Source organism: Ipomoea nil, unplaced genomic scaffold (genome assembly GCF_001879475.1).
Source record: "Ipomoea nil cultivar Tokyo-kokei standard unplaced genomic scaffold, Asagao_1.1 scaffold1407, whole genome shotgun sequence".
Taxonomy (NCBI): Eukaryota; Viridiplantae; Streptophyta; class Magnoliopsida; order Solanales; family Convolvulaceae; genus Ipomoea; species Ipomoea nil.
Window position 1 is genome coordinate 5,986,698 of NW_017617835.1, and position 21,867 is coordinate 6,008,564.

General features: G+C 33.5%; 2 protein-coding genes across 2 annotated transcripts; one reads left to right on the top strand and one right to left on the bottom strand.

Moving 5' to 3' along the window:
• Nucleotides 1-1,163: 1,163 nt before the first annotated feature.
• On the bottom strand, nucleotides 1,164-4,771 carry LOC109186275. The gene is made up of 3 exons (XM_019336199.1): nucleotides 4,578-4,771; nucleotides 1,817-1,994; nucleotides 1,164-1,595 (listed from the first exon to the last, which is right to left on the bottom strand). Exons 1-3 carry the CDS (start codon nucleotides 4,769-4,771, stop codon nucleotides 1,164-1,166), a joined length of 804 nt encoding a protein of 267 aa, XP_019191744.1.
• Nucleotides 4,772-17,030: 12,259 nt separating this feature from the next.
• On the top strand, nucleotides 17,031-20,476 carry LOC109186702 (putative glycerol-3-phosphate transporter 1). Its single transcript, XM_019336810.1, has 3 exons — nucleotides 17,031-17,190; nucleotides 17,985-19,070; nucleotides 19,443-20,476. The coding sequence occupies exons 2-3, from the start codon at nucleotides 18,068-18,070 to the stop codon at nucleotides 20,003-20,005; spliced, it is 1,566 nt and encodes a 521-aa protein (XP_019192355.1). The 5' UTR covers nucleotides 17,031-17,190; nucleotides 17,985-18,067; the 3' UTR covers nucleotides 20,006-20,476.
• The last annotated feature ends 1,391 nt before the right edge of the window (nucleotides 20,477-21,867 follow it).

The window sequence follows — 21,867 nt, forward strand, 5'->3', positions numbered from 1 at the left end:
CAATAACCCAATGAATATGAATAAATTGTAAGTCATGTAAAAGGATAAATCCATATAAATGTTTGGACACCATTCTTTTACCTTCTAACCACCTCCATCTCGCCATCCATTGTGTGCATATATATATATATATATATATATATATATATATATATAATTTTTAATTCTTGATCAGGAAAACCCATGGGATAATTGGATTAATCATTGGACCAACCTGGAGCATATTTGGACATAGTCGAAATAGTCAAGATCATCAACAGAGTCAGTTGGTAACGATCAAGAGTGAAGCAGGAGTAGGTGGAATTGTTCTTAGAGTCCAATGCACTACTGTCTCATCAAAGAGCAATTACAGAGAAGAATGCGCAACAATTACTGAGGAGCCTTGGACACTTAGGGAGGGGAGCTGTTGCACTTATTAGGAGGCCATTATCTCCCATTATTATAACCGTTACCATTGTACAATATAAAAAATGAATCCATGTAACAAGTAGGGGTCATTTTGAAACTTTGTATCGAAGCTATAGTAACACAATTTCCCTCTGTTCACTTATAAACAAATATTTTCGGTAACATATTTACGGTCATCACCACACTCACTATTCATGGATGCATAACAACTACCTTAATAAAGAGCATATTAGTAAGAATAAGAAGAAGAATCACCCTTGAGTTACCGTGTTTTACAACTTCCCACAATACTCTGTCGAGTCGGAGTATAAGGGGCCTTTAGGGTTGGAGACTCAACATTTTGAGAGAAAAGTTACCAAAATCATACTCAATTCTACCCACTCCGCCACCTCAATCTTTCAAACATTTTTTAAAATTTTCACCAACAATAACACACTATTTTAATATTTTACTTCTCATTCCATTTAGTAAAATTTGACGTAGTACTCATGCTATCATTCAAAATTTTTAAATATTTAATTTAGAATTACTATATAAAATTGATATATTTAAAAACTATATAAAATACAAATTATTTTAAAAGTGTTATATGAATTATAAAATAAACAAAGAATAAAATTTAAATAAAAATAGACTTTATTCGATAACCAATCTGTAACTCAATGAGTATGAATAAATTGTAGGTCATGTAAAATTGGAACAAGATAATTTTTCAAACATACATACTCACCAAGTATGTATCTAAGTAGAAAATTTCAACTACGAATTTTATTCCAACCCAAATTACGAGATTTAAAAATGTGAGAAATTTCTTTGTCACATTTGCAAAACTTGCACTCCATACTCGAGTCTTCATCGTCACTGTCAATGGGTCCCCAACCGTTGTTCACACGACGACGACCGGAATGCTTGGTGCAACAAACAGGTTTTTCTGCAAAGGAGAAATTACGCAGCCATATCGTGCCGATGATGTCTCCTAATTTTCCTCGAGCTGTTCTTACTTCCTCCCTGCTTTCCTTGGACATAATCTCACTCAACATACGAATTCCAGTTTCTTTACTTTCACCGCCCAAAAATATTAAAATTATGCAAACAGCATACTGAGATGCTATGTGCCCTGCACTTGCGGCCTTCTTCAAGCACCCAATTGCATCATCTTCTGCTCCTTTCCCTCCCAAATAATCAACCTGTCACAAAGTGAACTTCACTCAGAACTAATACACATTTCGGCCATAGGGTTTTATCATAAATTAAAGCTTAGGTATGATTATAACAAATCATATTAGATTAAACTGAAAAGTCAATCGAGGTTGTTGCAAAATCAACAATCCAATTCAGTCGGTGCATCCAGACATACAATAATATAATGTGTGTAATAAAGTAGATACTGTAATGTATGTATACTTACCAGTCCTTTCCTATATAGTGCTTCTAAATTTCCAGCATCTATACACTTGTCGAAGAACAAATATCTTTTTCTTCTGTCTTCTTCAACTTCTGGTTTCCACTGGACGATGGGGAGATTGGCAAGTGATATATGTTTATACACAAACTCTTCACCCCCCAATTCTTTCCATCTCCTACAGCTGTACGGACGGACGTAAAACGAGAGGTCAGCTCAAATTACTTGAAATATATATATATATATATATATATATATATATATATATATATATATATATATATATATATATATATGTGTGTGTACCTTAATCTAGCATTCAGGAGATCATCCCATGAATGGGCAGCGACCGTTGCTAGAATCTCGACCACCAATTGGTGAGGAAGAGAATGAATAGAAGATGACGGAACAACATTATTTGTTGTTTTGACGGCTGCGGTTCTCCTCCTTGTTCACCAAACATTTTGTTTGCCAATGCCATTAGAGACAAGAATGCTAAAAGCACTGCGCTGGAAAAGATATATATATGCATGACGAATTATATTATATTGAAGACAATTATATAGATAATATACCTGGGAATAGGAATATGAAACACTATATATATTAATATACCTGGGAATAGGATTACGAAACAATAGGAATATGAAGCAAATTAAGGAAACTAAGCTGGATTTTCTAATTTGGTTTAGGAAACAATATAATGCTTCCAAATTAATTGTTTGTTGCCGTTAGGTCATGGCGCGCGGTGCATATATATTCAGATTTTTTAATTTATTTGAAGTTCCTGGTAGCTCTAATGTATTCAAATTCTGAGCTAATGATTTCCATTGTTGGTAAGTTTGTTAGTTTCTTACTTTTAAGGCCAAAAGGTAATATTAATTTATTTGAAGTTCCTGGTGCATATATATTCAGATTTTTTAATTTATTTGAAGTTCCTGGTAGTTCCTGGTGCATATATATTCAGATTTTTTAATTTATTTGAAGTTCCTGGTAGCTCTAATGTATTCAAATTCTGAGCTAATGATTTCCATTGTTGGTAAGTTTGTTAGTTTCTTACTTTTAAGGCCAAAAGGTAATATTAAATTATGATGAAACGGTCATCAAAGGAATATTCATAACTTAATTTATATAAAAAAAAAATACTTACTTAGTTATCAAAGAGTATTTAATATTCATTATTTATTAACTTACTAATTATTTATTTCTTACCTATAAACTTCACGCACATGTATCTAAAAATTAATAGTGTAAATGAAGGTTATATCATTTATTTATGCAATGCCTGTTTAATTTTCCCGTTACATTTGTATACATTATGTTATAAATAATCAAAATCTAAATAAATATAAAATTTTTAATATATAGTACAAATATTAGGCACCTACTTTTTGTGCACTGCGCATATAAAATACTAATATATATATATATATATATATATATATATATAGCTCAACATTGGTAATGTTATAATAAGAATAAAAAATCACGTTGGTGTAATAACAATAGTATTTATTACTCTCGTAACTCACTTCATTACCCGCCCAAATTTGCAAATCTTTCACTGACCTTTACTTAGTTTCCTAAACTAGCTTACACCTATTCCAATAATAAATTAATTTATCTATTTTTGCACTAGTTTTAATTTGGACTGTTAGACCTTTCCTATAGAGGTTTGATTGTAAAGCAATATCGTGATATTGTTAGTGACATTGAGGACGTGTCTGTTCACCATGTCAATGTCAAACAGTCCGTGAATTATGCGGCTCATGTATTGACAAGGGCAACTAGTTCTTCGTCTGTTCTAGGGTTGTGGTGGTCTATTACACCGCGCTGTATTACCCATTTGTTTGATTATTAATGCATTTGAGTTGTTACTCATTCCCTTTCAAAAACAAAAAAAGTTAATTTATCTATTTGTTTCTCATAATTTGTTTTTCTACCTAAGAATGCCGCCCACTATCAATGTTTTCGTTGTGTTTGATTCCATCGTACAAATGAAGGAGATGATAATGTTTGATTTGTAGTAATGCTAAGGATTACTATAAGATTATTGGGGCAGTAAATACAGTTTTTTTTTTTTTTTTGTTCCTACTCTGACACTCAAATAATAACTTATATTCATAATGGAATAGATATTAACATACGACGATGCTTTAATTTTCCGACCAAGGGGGAAGATGAGGATGTTGTCCCGAGTAAGATTCAAGAATGATGTCGATGAATCTTATGCCATTTGTTTGGACAAATTTTGACAGGGAAATAGTACTACCCTATTTCCATGTCTTCACAGGTTTCACCTTTAATGCATATGTTATTGCCTGAATGAATTACCAAAGAATGCCGCCCTTTTTCAAAGTTTTAATTTTGTTCTGTCACCCAATCGAAAATGAAGGAGATGATAATGTTAGAGTTAAATTTGATATACTCATGTTATTCATCATTCAAAATTTTTAAATATTTAATTTAATATTAGTATATAAAATTAATATATTTAAAAACTATATTTTATACAAATTATTTTAAAAGTGTTATATGAATTATAAAATAAACAAGAATAAAATTAAAGAAAATCAGACTTTATTTGATGACCAATCCGTAACTCAATGGATATGACCATATGAATAAATTGTAGGTCATGTAAAATTGGAACAAGATAATTTTTCATACATACATACTTAGTAGAAAATTTCAATTACGAATTTTATTCCAACCCAAATTACAAAATTTAAAAACGTGAGAAATTTCTTTGTCACATTTGCAAAACTTGCACTCCATACTCGAGTCTTCATCCTCACTGTCAATGGGTCCCCAACCGTTGTTCACACGACGACGACCGGAATGCTTGGTGCAACAAACAGGTTTTTCAGCAAAGGAGAAATTACGCAGCCATATCTTGCCGATGATGTCTCCTAGTTTTCCTCGAGCTCTTCTTACTTCCTCCCTGCTTTCCTTGGACATCATCTCATTCAACATCCGAATCCCAGTTTCTTTACTTTCACCGCCCAAAAATATTAAAATTATGCAAACAGCGTACTGAGATGCTATGTGCCCTGCACTTGCTGCCTTCTTCAAGCACCCAATTGCATCATCTTCTGCTCCTTTCCCTCCCAAATAATCAACCTGTCACCAAGTGAACTTCACTCAGAACTAATACACCTTTCGGCCGTAGGGTTTTGGCATAAATTAAAGCTTAGGTATGATTATAACAAATCAAATCAGCTTAAACTAAAAAGTCAATCGAAGTTACATTGTTGTAAAATCAACAATCCAATTCAGTCGGTGCAACCAAACATACCATACAATAATATGATGTGTGTAATAAAGTAGGTACGGTAATGTATGTATACTTACCAGTCCCTTCCTATATAGTGCTTCTAAATTTCCAGCATCTATACACTTGTCGAAGAACAAATATCTTTTCCTTCTGTCTTCTTCAACTTCTGGTTTCCACTGGACGATGGGGAGCTTGGCAAGTGATATATGTTTATACATGAACTCTTCACCGCCCAATTCTTTCCATCTCCTACAGCTGTACGGACGTAAAACGAGAGATGAGATCAAATTACTTGAAATATATATATAATTCAAGAAAACAAAATTATGAATATATATATATATATATATATATATATATATATATATATATATATATATATATATATATATATGTGTGTGTGTGTGTGTGTGTGTACCTTAATCTGGCATTAAGGAGATCATCCCATGAATGGGTAGCCAGTGTTGCAAGAATCTCGACCATCAATTCTTGTGGAAGAGAATGAATAGAAGATAACGAAACAACATTATTTGTTATTTTAACGGAGGCGGTTCTCCTCCTCTTCCTTCTGCAGCCTCCTCCCTGTTCACCAAACATTTTGTTTGCCAATGCCATTAGAGACAAGAATGCTAAAAGCACTGCGCTGGAAAAGATATATATATGCATGACGATTTATATTATATTGAAGACAATTATATAGATAATATACCTGGGAATAGGAATAAGAAACACTATATATAACAATATACCTGGGAATAGGATTAAGAAAACAATAGGAGTAGGAAACAAATTAAGGAAACTAAGCTGGATTTCTAATTTGGTTTAGAAAACAATATAATGCTTCCAAATTAATTATTTGTTGCCGTTAGGTCATGGCGCGCCGTACATATATTCAGATTCTTTAATTTATTTGAAGTTCGCGGCAGCCCTAATGTATTCAAATTCTGAGCTTATGATTTCCATTGTTGGTAAGTTTGTTAATTTCTTACTTTTAAGGCCAAAAGATAATATTAAATTATGATGAAATGGTCATCAAAGGAAAATATTAATAACTTAATTTATTTCAAAAAAAAATTACTTACTTAGTTATCAAAGAATATTTATTATTCATTATTTATTAACTTACTAATTATTTATTTCTCAATCATAGTCTTCACACACACACGTCTAAAAATTAATAACGGTAAATGAAGATTATATCATTTATTTATGTCTATTTTTTTGTTAGGTTTGTATTAAGGGAAAATGACACTTTTTCCCCCTATGTTATATACTTATAGCACTTTTTCCCCCTCAATTATTTAAGTGGCTCTTTTTCCCCCTGAAATGTTAAATGGACATATTTACCCTTAAAATAAATATTTCATTTATTTTTATTCTCCAATAAATTATTACTATAATTTGGTTCAAACCAGATACTATAGTAACCAAATCAAAATATTCCAATTACAATTTATAATCAAAACGCGATATTTAGAGTTTATTAAAATCACGAACTGGAATGGGCGGTTCATGTTCCAAACTGAAAAAATAAAATACATTTATTGTTGAATTTAAACTATTTTAAAATAAAAAATAAAATTTTAAAATAAAGACGGTTCAAAATCGCGAACGGGATCCGGAACCGTCGGTTCATGATCCAGTTTTTTTTTTATTCTTAAATTTAATAAATTGAAATCCAAATATTGGGTTCTAGATCTGAATCATAACTGAAAACTTTTAATTCGATTGCTATAGTGTCTGGTTCAGTTCGAACCGAACCGTGGTAATCGCTACATATACGCAATAATTTGTTGGAGAAGTAAAATAAATAAAATGTTTACTTTAAGGGTAGAAATGTCAATTTAATATATTAGGGGAGAAAACCACCACTTTTAAAATAATTGAGGGGGCTAATGTGCTTACATAAATAATTGAGGGGGAAAAAGTGCTATAAGTATATAACATAGGGAGAAAAAGTGCCATTTTCCCTTGTATTAATTATGCTATAAATATTAAAAATCTAAAATTTTAATATATAGTACTAATATTAGGTACCTACTTTTTGCGCATAGAAAATACTAGTGTGTGTGTGTGTGTGTGTGTATATATATATATATATATATATATATATATATATATATATATATATATATATATATATATATATATATATATATACTAATAAGAGCCAAAGAGAGTTAGACCTGTAATGGATAAAAATATATACTAATAAGAGCTAAAGAGAGTTAGACCTATAATGTGTAAAAAAAAAAAAAAAAAAGATTACGGTCAAATTTTTTTAATCAAATGAATGGCTCAGATTGATCAAATTTTAATTTGTCTTTGAAATTTCCTAATTAATCCTTAATGAATATGATTATCCATTAACTTTCCCATTAAATATTATCTTTCCCGTTAATTTTTGTTAGTTCACCGTTAACTTACTCATTGATTTCTACTATACTAAGACTAATACTAATTAATAAGAGCCAAAGAGAGTTAGGCATATAATGAGTATAAAAAATGACGGTCAAATTTTTTAATCAAATGAATGGCTCAAAAGAATGATTGATCAAATTTTAATTTTTCTTTGAAATTTCCTAATTTATCCTTAATGAATATGATTATCCATCCCGTTAAATATTATCTTTTCCATTAATTTCTGTTAGTTCACCGTTAACTTACTCATTGATTTCAATAAGAAATGTCTTAAGTTCAAAACTCATCCCAATCAAAATTGGCATAATTAGTACTCTATTTTACTCTTATTAAATTAAATAATAATTTAGTAGCTACAACAAAAAATAATACATATGCATTTCTTTAATTTAGAATTATGTGTTTACAAATGCCTTTATTCAAAAATAATTTATTCATTATCAATAAATTAAATAAGATAAATAATTTCATTAGTTATATTGTCTTTATTTTTCTTCATTATAAAAATTCTTTACATTCAAATTCATCAATTGATTATATTCGCTACATTGTCCCTACAATATCTTTATTAAAAAAAGTTATTCATTATCAATAAATTAATTAAGAGAAATAATTTCATTAGTTATATTTTCTTTATTTTTTTTCAATGTAAAAAATATTCTTTACATTCAAATTCATCAATTGATAATATTCACTACATTGTCTATTACCTTTTTTTTGCACTATTTTTTAATTAAATAGCAAAGTTATAAGACAAAATAATGCTATATATTTATTTACCAAGTATTTTATTAATAACATAAAAAAATAATAATAAAGCCAATCATATTAACTACTTGAGGGATTTGTTGACAAAGAGAGTATTCAAATCACAAAACAAATTGAAGCGAGAAACTACCCCGCAATGTCCTTGTTTGACAATCAGCATTTAGCGGTTAACTTTAGCGGATTTGATCAGCGAATTATATCAACGGTTGGTAAAAAGATATTTGAAAAAAATAGCTATTTAGATTAACATGTAAAATGACCTAAGGGTATACATATATTTAATAATAATAATAATAATAATAATAATAATTGTTTTAAAAATAATAATAATAATAATTTAATAAAAGAAATTAAAACAAATAAAACATATGGGGAGTCGAACATTCGTCGCCCCTTAGTTTTGCCATTTTTCCCACATCAGTTGCCACTTTTCTCACCGATCACTTTTCCCACATCGGTGGGAAAAGTGGTATGGGAGTTTTGAGACTCCTTTGGCTCCAATTTAAAAATTAAGTTTGTCCATCCGTTGATAGCAAACAGTGAGCCAGCGAAACTGGCTCTTATTATTCAAGGAGTCGAAATGGCTCTATAGTAAACTTTAATATATATATATATATATATATATATATATATATATATATATATATATATATATATATATATATATATATATATATATATATATATAGGTGTCTTGGAGAAATCATTCTAAAAAACGCTAAGTGAAAATATTGTAAATTGCAATGTTTGTATTTTCAGTGGTTTAGAACAAATTGTTGCTTCAAACTGTTGAATAACCAAACACTTTCTTTAGCATTTTGATCTTTGAGTTACATCATATTTACCAATCGTCCAATATCTTTGGGTTACATTATAATTAAAAAAATTAAATTTTTACTACATCTAAATTCCTTAAATTATGAATTTCTTTATCCATAATAATTTATTCAACAATAATGGTTGAACTAAATGAACACTGAGTAAAACACCTAAAGGACTGGTACCGTTGATTCATTCACTGATCTTGTATCTATGTGCATTCATTAAATACAAAGAGATAAGATGATATGAATATATACAATAGAGAGTCACAGAGTGACAAGGATAAGAAGTTTTAAACAGACTCAAATACATAGAGTCCTAATACTCCCCCTCAAGCACAGTGTATATTAGTAACCTGTAGCTTGTCTCTAAGGGTCCGTTTGGAAAGCAGGAAAATGACTTCTGGAAAATGAGTCATTTTCCGGAAAACATTTTCCTCTCTTGTGTTTGGCAGCACGGCAGAAAACAGTCTTTGTGTGTTTGGTTCATTTTCGAAAAATGAGATAGAATTGTATAATTAATCATTTTATATAATTAATTATTTTATTTAAAATAAAAAAAATTATAATAAAATTTATTTTTTAAAATCAAATAATATTAATGATTAAAAAGTATTAAAAAAAAAAAAGAATACGGAAGAAACCAGAGAGAACTTCTCTCTGGTTTCTTCCGGCGAGGGAAACCAGAGAGACGTTCTCTCTGGTTTCCCTCGCCGGAAACCAGAGAGAAGTCCTTCTCTCTGGTCCATCTTCACGTTTTTTTTTTTTTTTTTTTTTTTTTTTTTAAATAATGTTCGCTGGAAGGGGTTTTCGGCGGAGGTTTCCGCTGGAAACATTGTTGGTGGAGACATGGAGTTGTTTCTGCGTTGAAGGAGGAGGAGGAATTGAAGATAAGCAAGTGTGTGAAGAAGATGGAAAATGACTTTCCCAAAAAAAAAAAGGGGAAGTCATTTTCCATAAATTTGGGCTCGTTTTCCATTGACTTCTCTTAATTTTCCTTTGACCATTCAATTTTCAGCCTAGCCAAACACCCAAAACCCGGAAAATGATTTCCAGAAGTCATTTTCTAGGTTTCCAAACAGACCCTAAGTGAAGAAAACCTTGCCAGGTAGAGCTTTGGTGAATATATCAGCAAGTTGGTCCTTTGTAGAGATGAAATTGACTTGAATATCACCTGAAGCTACTCTATCTCGTACAAAATGATAATCAATCTCTACATGCTTTGTGCGTGCATGAAAGATCGGATTGGCGCACATATAGGTAGCACCTAGATTATCACACCATAGTTTTGGAACATAAATACCTGGCACCTGTATATCACGAAGCAACGACATAATCCATAGAACCTCAGCACAAACATCTGCAAGAGCTTTGTATTTGGCCTCAGTGGATGATCTGGCAACAATTTTCTGCTTCTTACAAACCCAGGATATAAGGTTATTACCCAAGAACACTGCAAAACCACTTGTGGACTTACAATCTTTTGGACAACCAACCCAATCAAAATCAGATAACACTACAAGAAAAATAATTTTTAGTGACAAAAAATTAGTGACAGGTAGAGAAACCCCTCACTAAATGTGTTATTTACATGTTTTTTGTGAGGGTTAAAAATTACTCTAACTAAAGATTTTTGATTTAGTGACAAAATTTTAATTTTATAGGATTACTATAACATTGCGAATATCTCATCAACTTTGTCAAACGAGTTGCACACATCAATTAATACATGAACCCCCATTTAAAAACTTTATTTCAAACTAATTAAGGTTACCACTTTAATGGAGAGGTAGAACAACAATACTTAGGCCAAATAATAACTTATATTCATAATGGAATAGATATTAACATGCGTCGACGCTTTAATTTTCCGACCAAGGTAGCCCTTCACAAGGGTGGAGACGAGGATGTTGTCCCGAGTAAGATTTAAGAATGATGTCGATGAATCCTATGCCATTTGTTTGGACAAATTTTGACAGGGAGATAGTACTACACTATTTCCTTGTCTTCACATATTTCACCCTTACTGCATATGTTATTGCCTGAATGAACTACCTAAAAATGCCGCCCTTTTTCAAAGTTTCCATTTTGTTCTGTCACCCAATAGAAAAGGAAGGAGATGATAATGTTAGAGTTAATACCAACTGTGGTTCATCAACTATTGCGCTAATATATACCGTGTGAAAAAATATATGATCTTTAAAAATTAGTATCAGAGCAAATCATGGGTTTGGATCTCATTGAAAGTATGATGTAGAGTTAAGGTTGACAAGTGTTGGGATTGATTATTGGGGGAAGGCTTAGAAATCGAATTTAACATCATTTAATAAATGGGTTAATTCCAGTAATGGTCATCCGACTATATATATTAATTTTTCACAATTGGTCCTTGACTTTTAATTTGTATAATGAGTAAATTTCAATTTTGGTCCTGCAACTATATAGGTTCTGTTAATTTTAGTCCACGACTTTCAAAAGTGTTAATTTAGTACCTTAACTATATAATTTTTATCAATTTTGGTCACTCCGGCCAAATTACCGGCCAATTTTTATCGGAAAATTTAATAGTTAAAATAATGGGGGTGTTTTAGTCTTTTTGCATGCCTTTTCTTTCTCCCCATTTCTTCACCGGAGAAGCAGCAAATTCGCCAGAAAGAGGATAGCCGGAGAAGAAGAAGCTCAGCTCATAAATTAATCTCTACACCTACAAGTTTTAAGACAACAGAAGCTCATAAATTAATCTCTACTGCATTCCAGTCTATGTATACAAAGCACTATAGAAGCTAATAAATTAATCCCTTGGACCGAAGCTCGTAGTTGTCGTGGCCGCCGCCTTCTTCATGGTCGGCGTTTCGGTGCTCAACTTCTCGTTCAATGCTCCGTTTCTCAACCCAGTGACCCGGGTTCAACAGTTTTGGTTACAGAAATGCCACTGTTTTTTCCGTCGTCTTCTTCTTCTCCGGCTGTCCAGCTATCCTCTTTCCGGTGAATTTGCAGCTTATCCGGCGAAGTAATGGGGGAGAAAGAAAAGTGATGTAAAAAGATTAAAATATCCTCTGAACTATTAAAATTTTTTGGCGAAATTTGGCTGGCAAATTGATCGGAGTGATCAAAATTGATAAAAATTACATAGTTAAGGTACTAAATTAACACTTTTAAAAGTCGTGGACTGAAATTAACAGAACCCATATAGTCACATGACCAAAATTGAAATTTACTCTTTGGACAATTTAGACAATGACTATCGAATTTTTTTCAATATTGATCCTTTCGTCACATAAGATTAAATGGACGTTAAATGAAGAGATAAGGTAGTCATTTCAAGTGCTTAGTGTATAATTCCTCGTCTTTCTCCCTCCCAATAATGCATATGATAATTGAAGGCACTACAAATAGTGAATCACATGCACAAAATGCAACCTTTTGGATGGTGTTCAAGGGGTTGTTCAAGAAGGCGGCGGAACTCGGCAGCCTCTTCCCCGAAGTTCGAATCACTACCGTTGTCTTTCTCTCCTACAAAAAACCCATACAATTTTGTGATGTTTCGGAAATGGAGAAGCTGTTGGCTATGGAGGAATCAAGAAATGCACGATTAAGATCTGAAGAACTCATTTTCTTAAATTTAAAAGTATGTATGCAATTTTACAAGGTTGAAAAAATCGCTAGGTGCCCTCTAGGCGCGTGGGGACCGTCTAGGACGCCTAGAGCGCCTAGGCGAGCGTCTAGATTGATTAATTGCCGCCTAGAGCACCTAGGCTCAATTTTTACAACAGTGCAATTTTACAAAGAATTGCGTTGACAAATTAACTAGATGTCAAGAACTTTAAGAAAGAACGTGTTAAACTGCTCCACACATATATATCCTTATATAAATTTATCTTTTCCCTATAGATTATAATATATATACTAGTTATGTTTTTTTTTTTTTTTTTATAAAGTAAACTAATTGAGCTATGGGCCGGGTCAACTTAATTGGCCCACAACCCAACTCCTTTTGATACAGTTCAATCATGATGCTCAATTATATCTAAACTAACCCAATCTTATAATATAACAATATGAGTTGTGTTGAGTTAGCGTATGACGAGGGAGACTCTATTTTATGAACAATGGGCTTTAAGGATAGCCCAATATTGGTAGACACTATTATTTAGGGCAAATTATGCTGTGGAACCGTGGAATCAAGGTGGACACGGTTTCAAAACTGTTCATAATTATGAATATATAATTCAAAAATTATGAACATAGAGTTGTGAACATAATTATGAACATATAGTTCTGTAATTATAAATATAGAGATTCAATAATTGTAAATATGAAGTTTAAAAATTATGAATATATAGCTTTATAATTATGAACATATAATTCAGTAACTATGAACATAAAACCGTATTCACCTTGCAAGGAGGATACGGTTCCACAGCATAACGATTGATTGTTTAGTTGTCCATGATTGAGAAGAAACAAGAAAAGAAGTTTGAAGATAAGTGTAGCTAGCTAGCTGGTATGGTATGTGAGAGCAACATTGTCAGTATCAAGATAAGCGCCCATATGGCCATATCATGGATAAAGGAACATACTCTAAAGGACAAATGGTTTGGACGACAAATTAAAGCCATCCAAATGAATGGAAAACCATAAACGAAACATGGTGCGTATGTAGTTTCCCAAGGTTCAATTCCATCCAAAGGTTGTTTTGTCGTCTCATAACACTCTATTTAATTTGCACAACACACACTTGTGTATATCATTTTCTGTGTCATGGACCAGTATATATAATCATGAGCTGTTGGTTGGTGGCCATATATATATATATATATATATATATATATATATATATATATATATATATATATATATATATATATATATTTTTTTTTTTTTCTTTTGAAAATATATTTTGCAGGGTGCATATTTGAAAAAAGAAAATTACAGATCATTTACGTTGTCTCATTAAAAAATCACTCTTTAATTATTATTTTTCTTTTGCGTATCTATATAAATGTCCCGTTTTAGTTAAAAAATTTGAGACGAACATATTAACTATTACAAAATACATTGATCTTTTAGAATTATGTACAAATATTCAATGCACCCTTATCAGATTGTCTCTCCCCGCTTATGGCTGAGGCAATAACATGTAAGGAAGCCTTGTCTTGGTTATGGAATCGTGGGGAACGCTCTGTACGCTTACTCACAGATTGTTTGACCCTACAACAGTATTTGACAAATCAAGCTGTCACAGTTCGGACTTATGTTGGCTATGCTATTAGTGCTTGTAGAGCACGCATTATCTCTTTTGATTACTGCTCAGTTAATTTTATTCCTAGATCAGAGAACTATTTAGCTCATAGTTTAGCGGCTTCTGCATTTAATTATTCTACGATTATGTATTCGGACGATGTCCCCCCAGACTCTATTTCTGAGTATTTTTAATATATGCCATATTGACCACCTTTCAAAAAAATTCAATGAAGTAGCCCTACAACCCTCATAAGTGCTAATTCTTCTCTGTCATTAACAAATATCTCTTCATCTCAAACAAATATATAATCCTACTATTATGAAATTGTACTGAGATCATCATGCTTGGCATGGGCGTTTAGAACCACAATATAACTCATCAGCAATAAATTAATAAGCTACATAGACAAACTTGTATGCATGTATCAGTCCAAAATTCAAATCAAACAAGAAGTACCTAACATTAATATTTTACACAATCGATTAGTAATATTAATTCAGCCCGTGATTTTTTATATAATTTTTAACTCATATTATTATATTAATTAATATTCTTGATTCTTGATGAGTTTATACATGACATAATTTGAATAAATTAATTACACTCAATAGATATTTTGATGGAATCAGTCTAGCAGATTTTTTATTTTTATTCTTTTAATAATATAGTGGCATCTAATCTACCTCATCATCAGATTAAAATAAGCTAATATTATATTTTAAAAAAAGTTAATAATAATGGAAGTAATCTTTATTCCTTGTACCATTGCACAAACGATAAAGCATATGTTCACGAATCACATGACTCGGACGTGCGGTGGTTACACAGCCAAGAATTCTCGTTCTCGTATTTAAAAAAACAAAAGCATGCGATTGGTCCGTGAGGAAACGGACGTGTAATCCACGAGATTTGACATGTCGGATTTAGGTGGGTCCCGGTGGTGGCGAAGCATCAGGGAATATACGCTGCGGCCGGAGAATTATGCTTTTTCTCGTATGCGAATAATCGAATATCCCTTCCGTCCGAAATTCCGAATCCATTGTTTTTTCCTTTATTATTTTATTAGTAGCTGAGGCGGCTTGTGAAATGACGAGAATGGGTTTGAATTTACTGGGTTTGAATTTACTAGATTGCCCTTCCAGGGACTGCCATCTACTCTTGCCAATCCACATGTTCAATCACATAATAGCTGTATCGATAATGTTGCATTTATTGTTACGACATATACTTACGCAACAACAAATAGTAAAAATAATTTCGGTACGCTAAAATTTGTATGGTTTTATAAATTAAATAATGGCCTACTACGGATAAAAACGCGAATTTACGATGTATTTTTAACTATATGTTAATTTGGATTAAATGGAATTCAATATAATATAATGAATATTCGATATGCAATGACCTGTAACCATAATATATACATATATTGGGTGACATTAAAAATTTGTCGCCAATGCTTGAGGTTGTGCAATGAGTAAATTTTATTCATTTATATGTAATAATATTTAGCAAATCACATAGGACGGATAAACCACACTAAGAAGATATTATATAACATACTTAGTGAGAATGTGTTGCTTCATCATTCACTTCGACAGCTTTCGGGACAATTATGATATTCTTTAATCAACAAAAATAAATAAAAATAAAACATGAACTTTCAATCAGCTTCAATGCAAAACAACTCTTCTTGCCCTTAGCTTGAGACACCTAAGCAAACCTCTCTTATCAATATAGCAATATAATAGTACTTAAAAAAATTGTTAGGTTAAGGTAGGTTGACCTCTCTATGTGCCACCCACACTAAGATTCCACAAGTGGAGAAATTTATCACCCCACATTCATATCTCATCTCTTTGAAAATGTAAGAAATATTATTTGACCAACACGTCCTTAGCTTCCAACATTAAAAAGAACAAAAATGGTGTCCATTTTGATTTCATCCTACGTAGTTTGCACTACTCTTCATAGGTGTCGCGTGGGTGTTATAAATCACTGTCGTCATTACATATAATGCTTGATTATTAATTAATTAATAAGCAAATGGGTTAACTTTGCCCTATAACCGTGTCATGTTTCACTTGAATATAGACTATTCTGAAACTGTTGTAGATTGTTTGGGCTCGAGATACGGATATGTGGTGGTTGACACAGGAGTAAAGCGGGTGACAATAACCTCATCCAAGCCCGCTATATATAAAATATGCTAAAAGCTTATGTAAAAGAGGTAGAGCGTCATTGAGAGATTAAGTTAGATCACAATTTTAAAGAGCAGACACCCTAGAGACATTCAATTGATTGAAGAACCATCTTCTTTCATCAATATAAGTAGATTTTAGCATATGACGAATTGAGTTTTCATATGCTAGAGCGGTCCTTTGTAAAAATAATTCAACTTTCTTTCTTGATTGTTTTTCTTGTTTTGTTTAAAAAAATAAAAAAAATAATTTAATAGGTAAAATTATTTTTTTTCTATTTAATTTATGAATGGGACAAATAGTGGTGGGCCCTTTGAAATAATAATGGATGTAATTTATCCGCTTGATTAGGCCTGAGGGTGTAAATGTCAATGTCCATCTTCCCGCACATCAAAATCAAGGTTCCACTTGGTAAATACTCGAGGGTATTTACGGTATGTAAACTTAGACACTGTTTATCGCTTTCCGCTTTAAATGAATCCTTCAAGCGTTCCCTCCATCGGCTTCCTGAAGAAAAGAAGCAGCTTTAGAGTCATAGTCTTCTCCGTTCTCTCATATAATATACACTGGGAATCTGAATAGAGAATCTCAGTACAGACTGCCAGAGAAAGGAAAGCAAAGCAAAGCGATCCATTCAACTCAGTAAGGTTTGATCTTCATCCCCGATTCTTTTGATCTATTTACTGTCCATTTTTCGACTTTTAATCTGCTTTTTTCCTGAATTTTCACTACAACTTTAAAGTATAGCGTTGTTTGATTAAATTTCGACGTTGAAAAAAAAAACCCAGTTTTGAAGATGGATAATTACGATTTACGACTTTACTTTTATTGTTGTTTTTACATATTTGATCAGTTCTTGATTTTCCGGTGGGAGAATCCTCTGGGTATGATATTTTTTTCCGGCGAGCTGGTTAATCAGATTCCGAGGCTAAGAATATATATTATGTAAACTAAAAAATCGGAAGATTTATATTAATGTTGTCGGATCATGGTTATTGGTTCTTATATGTAGGATTTTTATGGTAACTATCCTGCGATGTGTACAAAGTTTATCTTTTTATTTGCTGGAATGGATGAGGAATCCCCGGGAATATAGGGGAATTCTTTGACATGACTCGGTTCTGGTGTAATCTGAGTTGATAAGGCAATAGAAATACATAACTTGTGCCATAATTCAAGGATAAGATATAGTGGTTGTTGGGTATTGGTCATTTCTATTTAAAGTTATATATATAAACCTCTCTCATTCAGAAAAAAAAGAAGAAAAAAAAAAACCTTTATTTCAGAGAAATGTGTTCAATGTTTGCTGATTTAGATACATATTTGTTCATGTTTCAAATGATGGCATTATGTTAAGATTATTGTTACATCTTAGTATTTGTCTGATAATCCCATTCAGTTGATCCTGTCTGATTGACTGTCTTGTTGTATCTTGTCTCAGGATTTATCATTATTCTTGGACTCATAGAAGAGGGGATTTTTGGGCGCTCTTCCTGGTAATCAGATTTGAGTTGATATCCATTAATGGGGTCTCTTCCAGAGCCAATTGAGGAGACAAACTACAAGAAGCCTCCAGGAATAAAGTTCTTAGAGGGCGCAAAGAAGACGGCCTTCTCATACAAGACGTATCAAGCCATAGTTCTAATTGTAACATTTTTTGCATACGCGGCATATCATGCTACTAGGAAAACGACCAGCATTGTGAAAAGTGCGCTTGATCCACAGACGATTGAAGTTGAGTTAAATTCCCCATGGCTGAGAGGTTATGCTCAGAATTCTCGCCAGAACTTGAGAGGATCATGGGTGCTTGGGAGTGGCTGGTATCCTTTCGATGGTCCTAGTGGCACAGAATTGCTCGGCTATATTGATGTGGCTTTCCTGTTTGTGTATGCGTCGGGGATGTATTTCTCGGGGCATATAGGTGATAGAATGGATCTTAGGATTTTCTTGACGGTGGGAATGGTGGGAACTGGTTTGTTCACAGCCCTTTTTGGAGTTGGATACTGGGCAAATATCCATGTTTTCTATTACTATTTGATTGTCCAAATGCTTGCCGGTTTGTTCCAATCCACTGGCTGGCCTTCTGTGGTTGCGGTTGTGGGGAATTGGTTCGGGAAGAAGAAGAGAGGACTTATAATGGGAATATGGAATTCTCACACATCTCTTGGCAACATTACTGGTTCCTTAATTGCATCGGGTTTATTGAAGTTTGGATGGGGTTGGTCCTTGGTTGTTCCCGGTCTGTCTATCGCCTTCATTGGCTTGGTGGTTTTCCTTTTGTTGCCGGTTAATCCCGAGTCTGTTGGCGCTGGTAATGACGAAGAAGATGACGATCTCTCACCTGAAAAAGAATGGAAGGAAGTTACAGAACCTCTCTTGCAATCAGATAGCAGCGAGGAATCTGCTGTGGGTTTTATCGAAGCATGGAAGATACCTGGGGTTGCGCCTTTTGCCCTTTGCCTGTTCTTCGCCAAGCTGGTGGCCTATACATTCCTCTATTGGCTTCCTTTCTACATTAGCCACACAGGTATATCAAAAGTCCTTAACCAAAAAAATAAAAGCGTTTTCTTAAGTCTTAACTCACCATATCTTATGCCAAGGACCTTGTGGTCTAGTGGCACCAAGTTGCTCTCTCATATGGGAGGTTATGGGTTCGAGCCCAGTGGGGCGGGTTCGAGCCTCAGTGGAGCACGATATTGACTCTTTGTGCTTCAGTAGGTTGAGAAAGTAGTTATGAACAGATACTGCACTCTTTGTGCTTCAGTAGGTTGAGAAAGTAGTTATGAACAGATACTGCACTCTTTGTGCTTCAGTAGGTTAGTAGTTATGAACAGATACTGCATTGTAACAGAGTCAGTAGTACTCAAAAAACTCACCACATCTTCTTGTGATGCTGCAGCTATAAATGGAAGGTACTTATCGAACGAGGAATCAGGGAACTTATCTACGATGTTTGATGTTGGCGGGGTGGTTGGGGGAATCCTAGCCGGCTACATTTCCGATCGCTTGGATGCCAGAGCCATGACGGCTGCCAGCTTCATGTACTGCGCGATTCCAGCCCTCTTCTTCTACAGAAACTATGGCCATGTCTCCATGCCCATCAACATCATCCTCATGTTGATCACGGGAGCGTTTGTGAATGGACCTTACGCGCTGATAACAACCGCGGTTTCAGCAGACCTGGGAACACACAGCTCGTTGAAAGGCAACTCGAGAGCACTGGCAACAGTCACTGCAATTATCGATGGAACTGGCTCCATTGGGGCTGCCATTGGCCCTCTGCTAACCGGCTACATTTCTGCTAAGAGCTGGGGTGCGGTTTTCACAATGTTAATGGGAGCAGCCCTGGTTGCCGGCTTGCTTCTAACTAGGTTAGTCATCTCCGAGGTTGCCACCAAGATCCAAAACTCCAGGAGCCAAGGGGAGCCAAGGTCACAGCAGTCTCCCGTCAATTTAGTGTAAACAGTGAAAGTAGTCGCTTATATAATGTGTATATATTATCTATATTCGAGCCCGATGCTTTGGTTTTCAGCCTCGGATCACCCAGATGAAGGGAATGGAGGAAGATATTACAGGTTACTCCATTGTTGTTACTGTATACAAGTTTAGCTGCTGTGTTGTGTGCCAAAAAGCGATAGATCATTGCGTTTGGAACCAGAAGCCTAAATTCTGGGAATTGAAAAGTTTCTCATTCCTGAAAGATTTCAAAATAGATTAGTATGTAGCTGTTTTGCCTTGATGGGCAATGGGATTAGGTGGGGCAAAAGATATGAAATTTGCTTATCTTTTTGCCTTCCATGTCCATTTCTGATTGCATTTCTTGTCACTTTCAGAAGATGAACCTTTTTCTTCCATTCAAGGATGGGGAAACTATCTGGAAATTGTCCTCTTTTCAATTTTGTCCATAATTGAATTTATTTCTTTTTCCTCTTTGATCCCATTTCCTCACTTCTTTCTCCTACTATGAACAGCTTCAAGGAACATCTTTGCAAAACAAAGTTTAGCAGAAAGCAATAATATCGAATTCGAGATTAAGGAAACATGTCACAAGTCACAACAATCTAATAATAATAGAACCCAAGAAGCAAGATCAATGTTTGAAGGATATGAACAACATACAGCTAATCCTTATCCTGCAAATATCAATTTCTGGAGGCCACTGTCTTCCATAGAAAATCATCTGGTTGAGAAGTGGCCATCTTTGACACGTTTCTGTCAATGATAAGCATGCTTTAATCAAGTAGTAATAATCTGAAAATGAAAGGAGACCAAGTAGAAGCAAAATTCAATCATCTATTAATAATCTGAAAAGGAAATCAATCATGAATTCACACTAAGGAAGGACCACAGAAGAAGGCAATGTTGAACATCAGATAAAAATGCAGGGAGAAGTCGTATGAACGAGTGAGATGTTCCAATGAAGATACACTACCTAAGCTAGCAACAGTTGCATGACAATGGCCACAAGATAACTTCAACGAAAATCACAAGACTATTTCAGCACCATAAGATGTTTTCAACATTCTATATACTGTAAAAAGGACTTTCCCAATATATTATCACAAGAAGGCATTTCAGCTTGAGTCAGGAATGGCTCCCACTAGAAGAATGTGAACTGAATAACAATATATTATCATAAAACGGAAGTATCAGCAGAAAGTTTTGGCAATAATTTTCTTCTCTGAAGTTGTTCTGTTCTTGTGGCACACAACCTACTATCAACTTCAAAACTATGAGTTGCAGGACATTTAAGAATATCATTTTCAGTTCATTTTTAGGGTTAGATCAAAGAGATGCCTGGATCAAAGTGCTGACAATTGCCAGTGGTCAAAGTCCCATTATCAGCCAAAGCTTGCAACTTTATAGCAGTAAAGGGCATTAAAAAAGAAAAACCAACATGAACTCTGTACTGTTTGTTTATTCTCAAGCCCAAACTCAAAGATCATCATAACAAGTTTGTTTATTATTCATGAATTTCTAGCATCTACACAGAAATCTTCATCTGATGAATTACAACTTTCAAATATACATATTCTGATTTCTGAATATGGAAAAGAAGTACAGTACATTTAATTATGCATATTGATTGATGCGGAATGACCTGAGATTAAAATCGGAAGACTATTCGCCGGGCTTTGTGGGCTTCCGGTACTTCTCCTCGACGTCTTTAGCCTTAAACAAAACCGCCTCGATGGTTTTCCGGAGATTGGGAACGTTGTAGTTCTGGGCGATATAAATTCCGCAAACTGTTCCAGATACGAAGATGAAGTTGTTCCTAATTATTCCCATCGCTCTTCGATTGCTATGAAGGAGAATCTGTGAGC

What these genes read in the sequence shown, in the direction of transcription:
- LOC109186275 (XM_019336199.1), bottom strand. Translation starts at nt 4,771, where the DNA reads ATGTCCAAGGAAAGCAGGGAGGAAGTAAGAAGAGCTCGAGGAAAACTA. An exon ending in GACTCGAGTATGGAGTGCAA is followed by an intron (nt 1,995 to 4,577) that starts GTTTTGCAAATG and finishes CCGTCCGTACAG; the next exon opens with CTGTAGGAGATGGAAAGAAT. An exon ending in CACTATATAGGAAAGGACTG is followed by an intron (nt 1,596 to 1,816) that starts GTAAGTATACAT and finishes ACTTTGTGACAG; the next exon opens with GTTGATTATTTGGGAGGGAA.
- LOC109186702 (XM_019336810.1), top strand. Translation starts at nt 18,068, where the DNA reads ATGGGGTCTCTTCCAGAGCCAATTGAGGAGACAAACTACAAGAAGCCT. An exon ending in TTTCTACATTAGCCACACAG is followed by an intron (nt 19,071 to 19,442) that starts GTATATCAAAAG and finishes GTGATGCTGCAG; the next exon opens with CTATAAATGGAAGGTACTTA.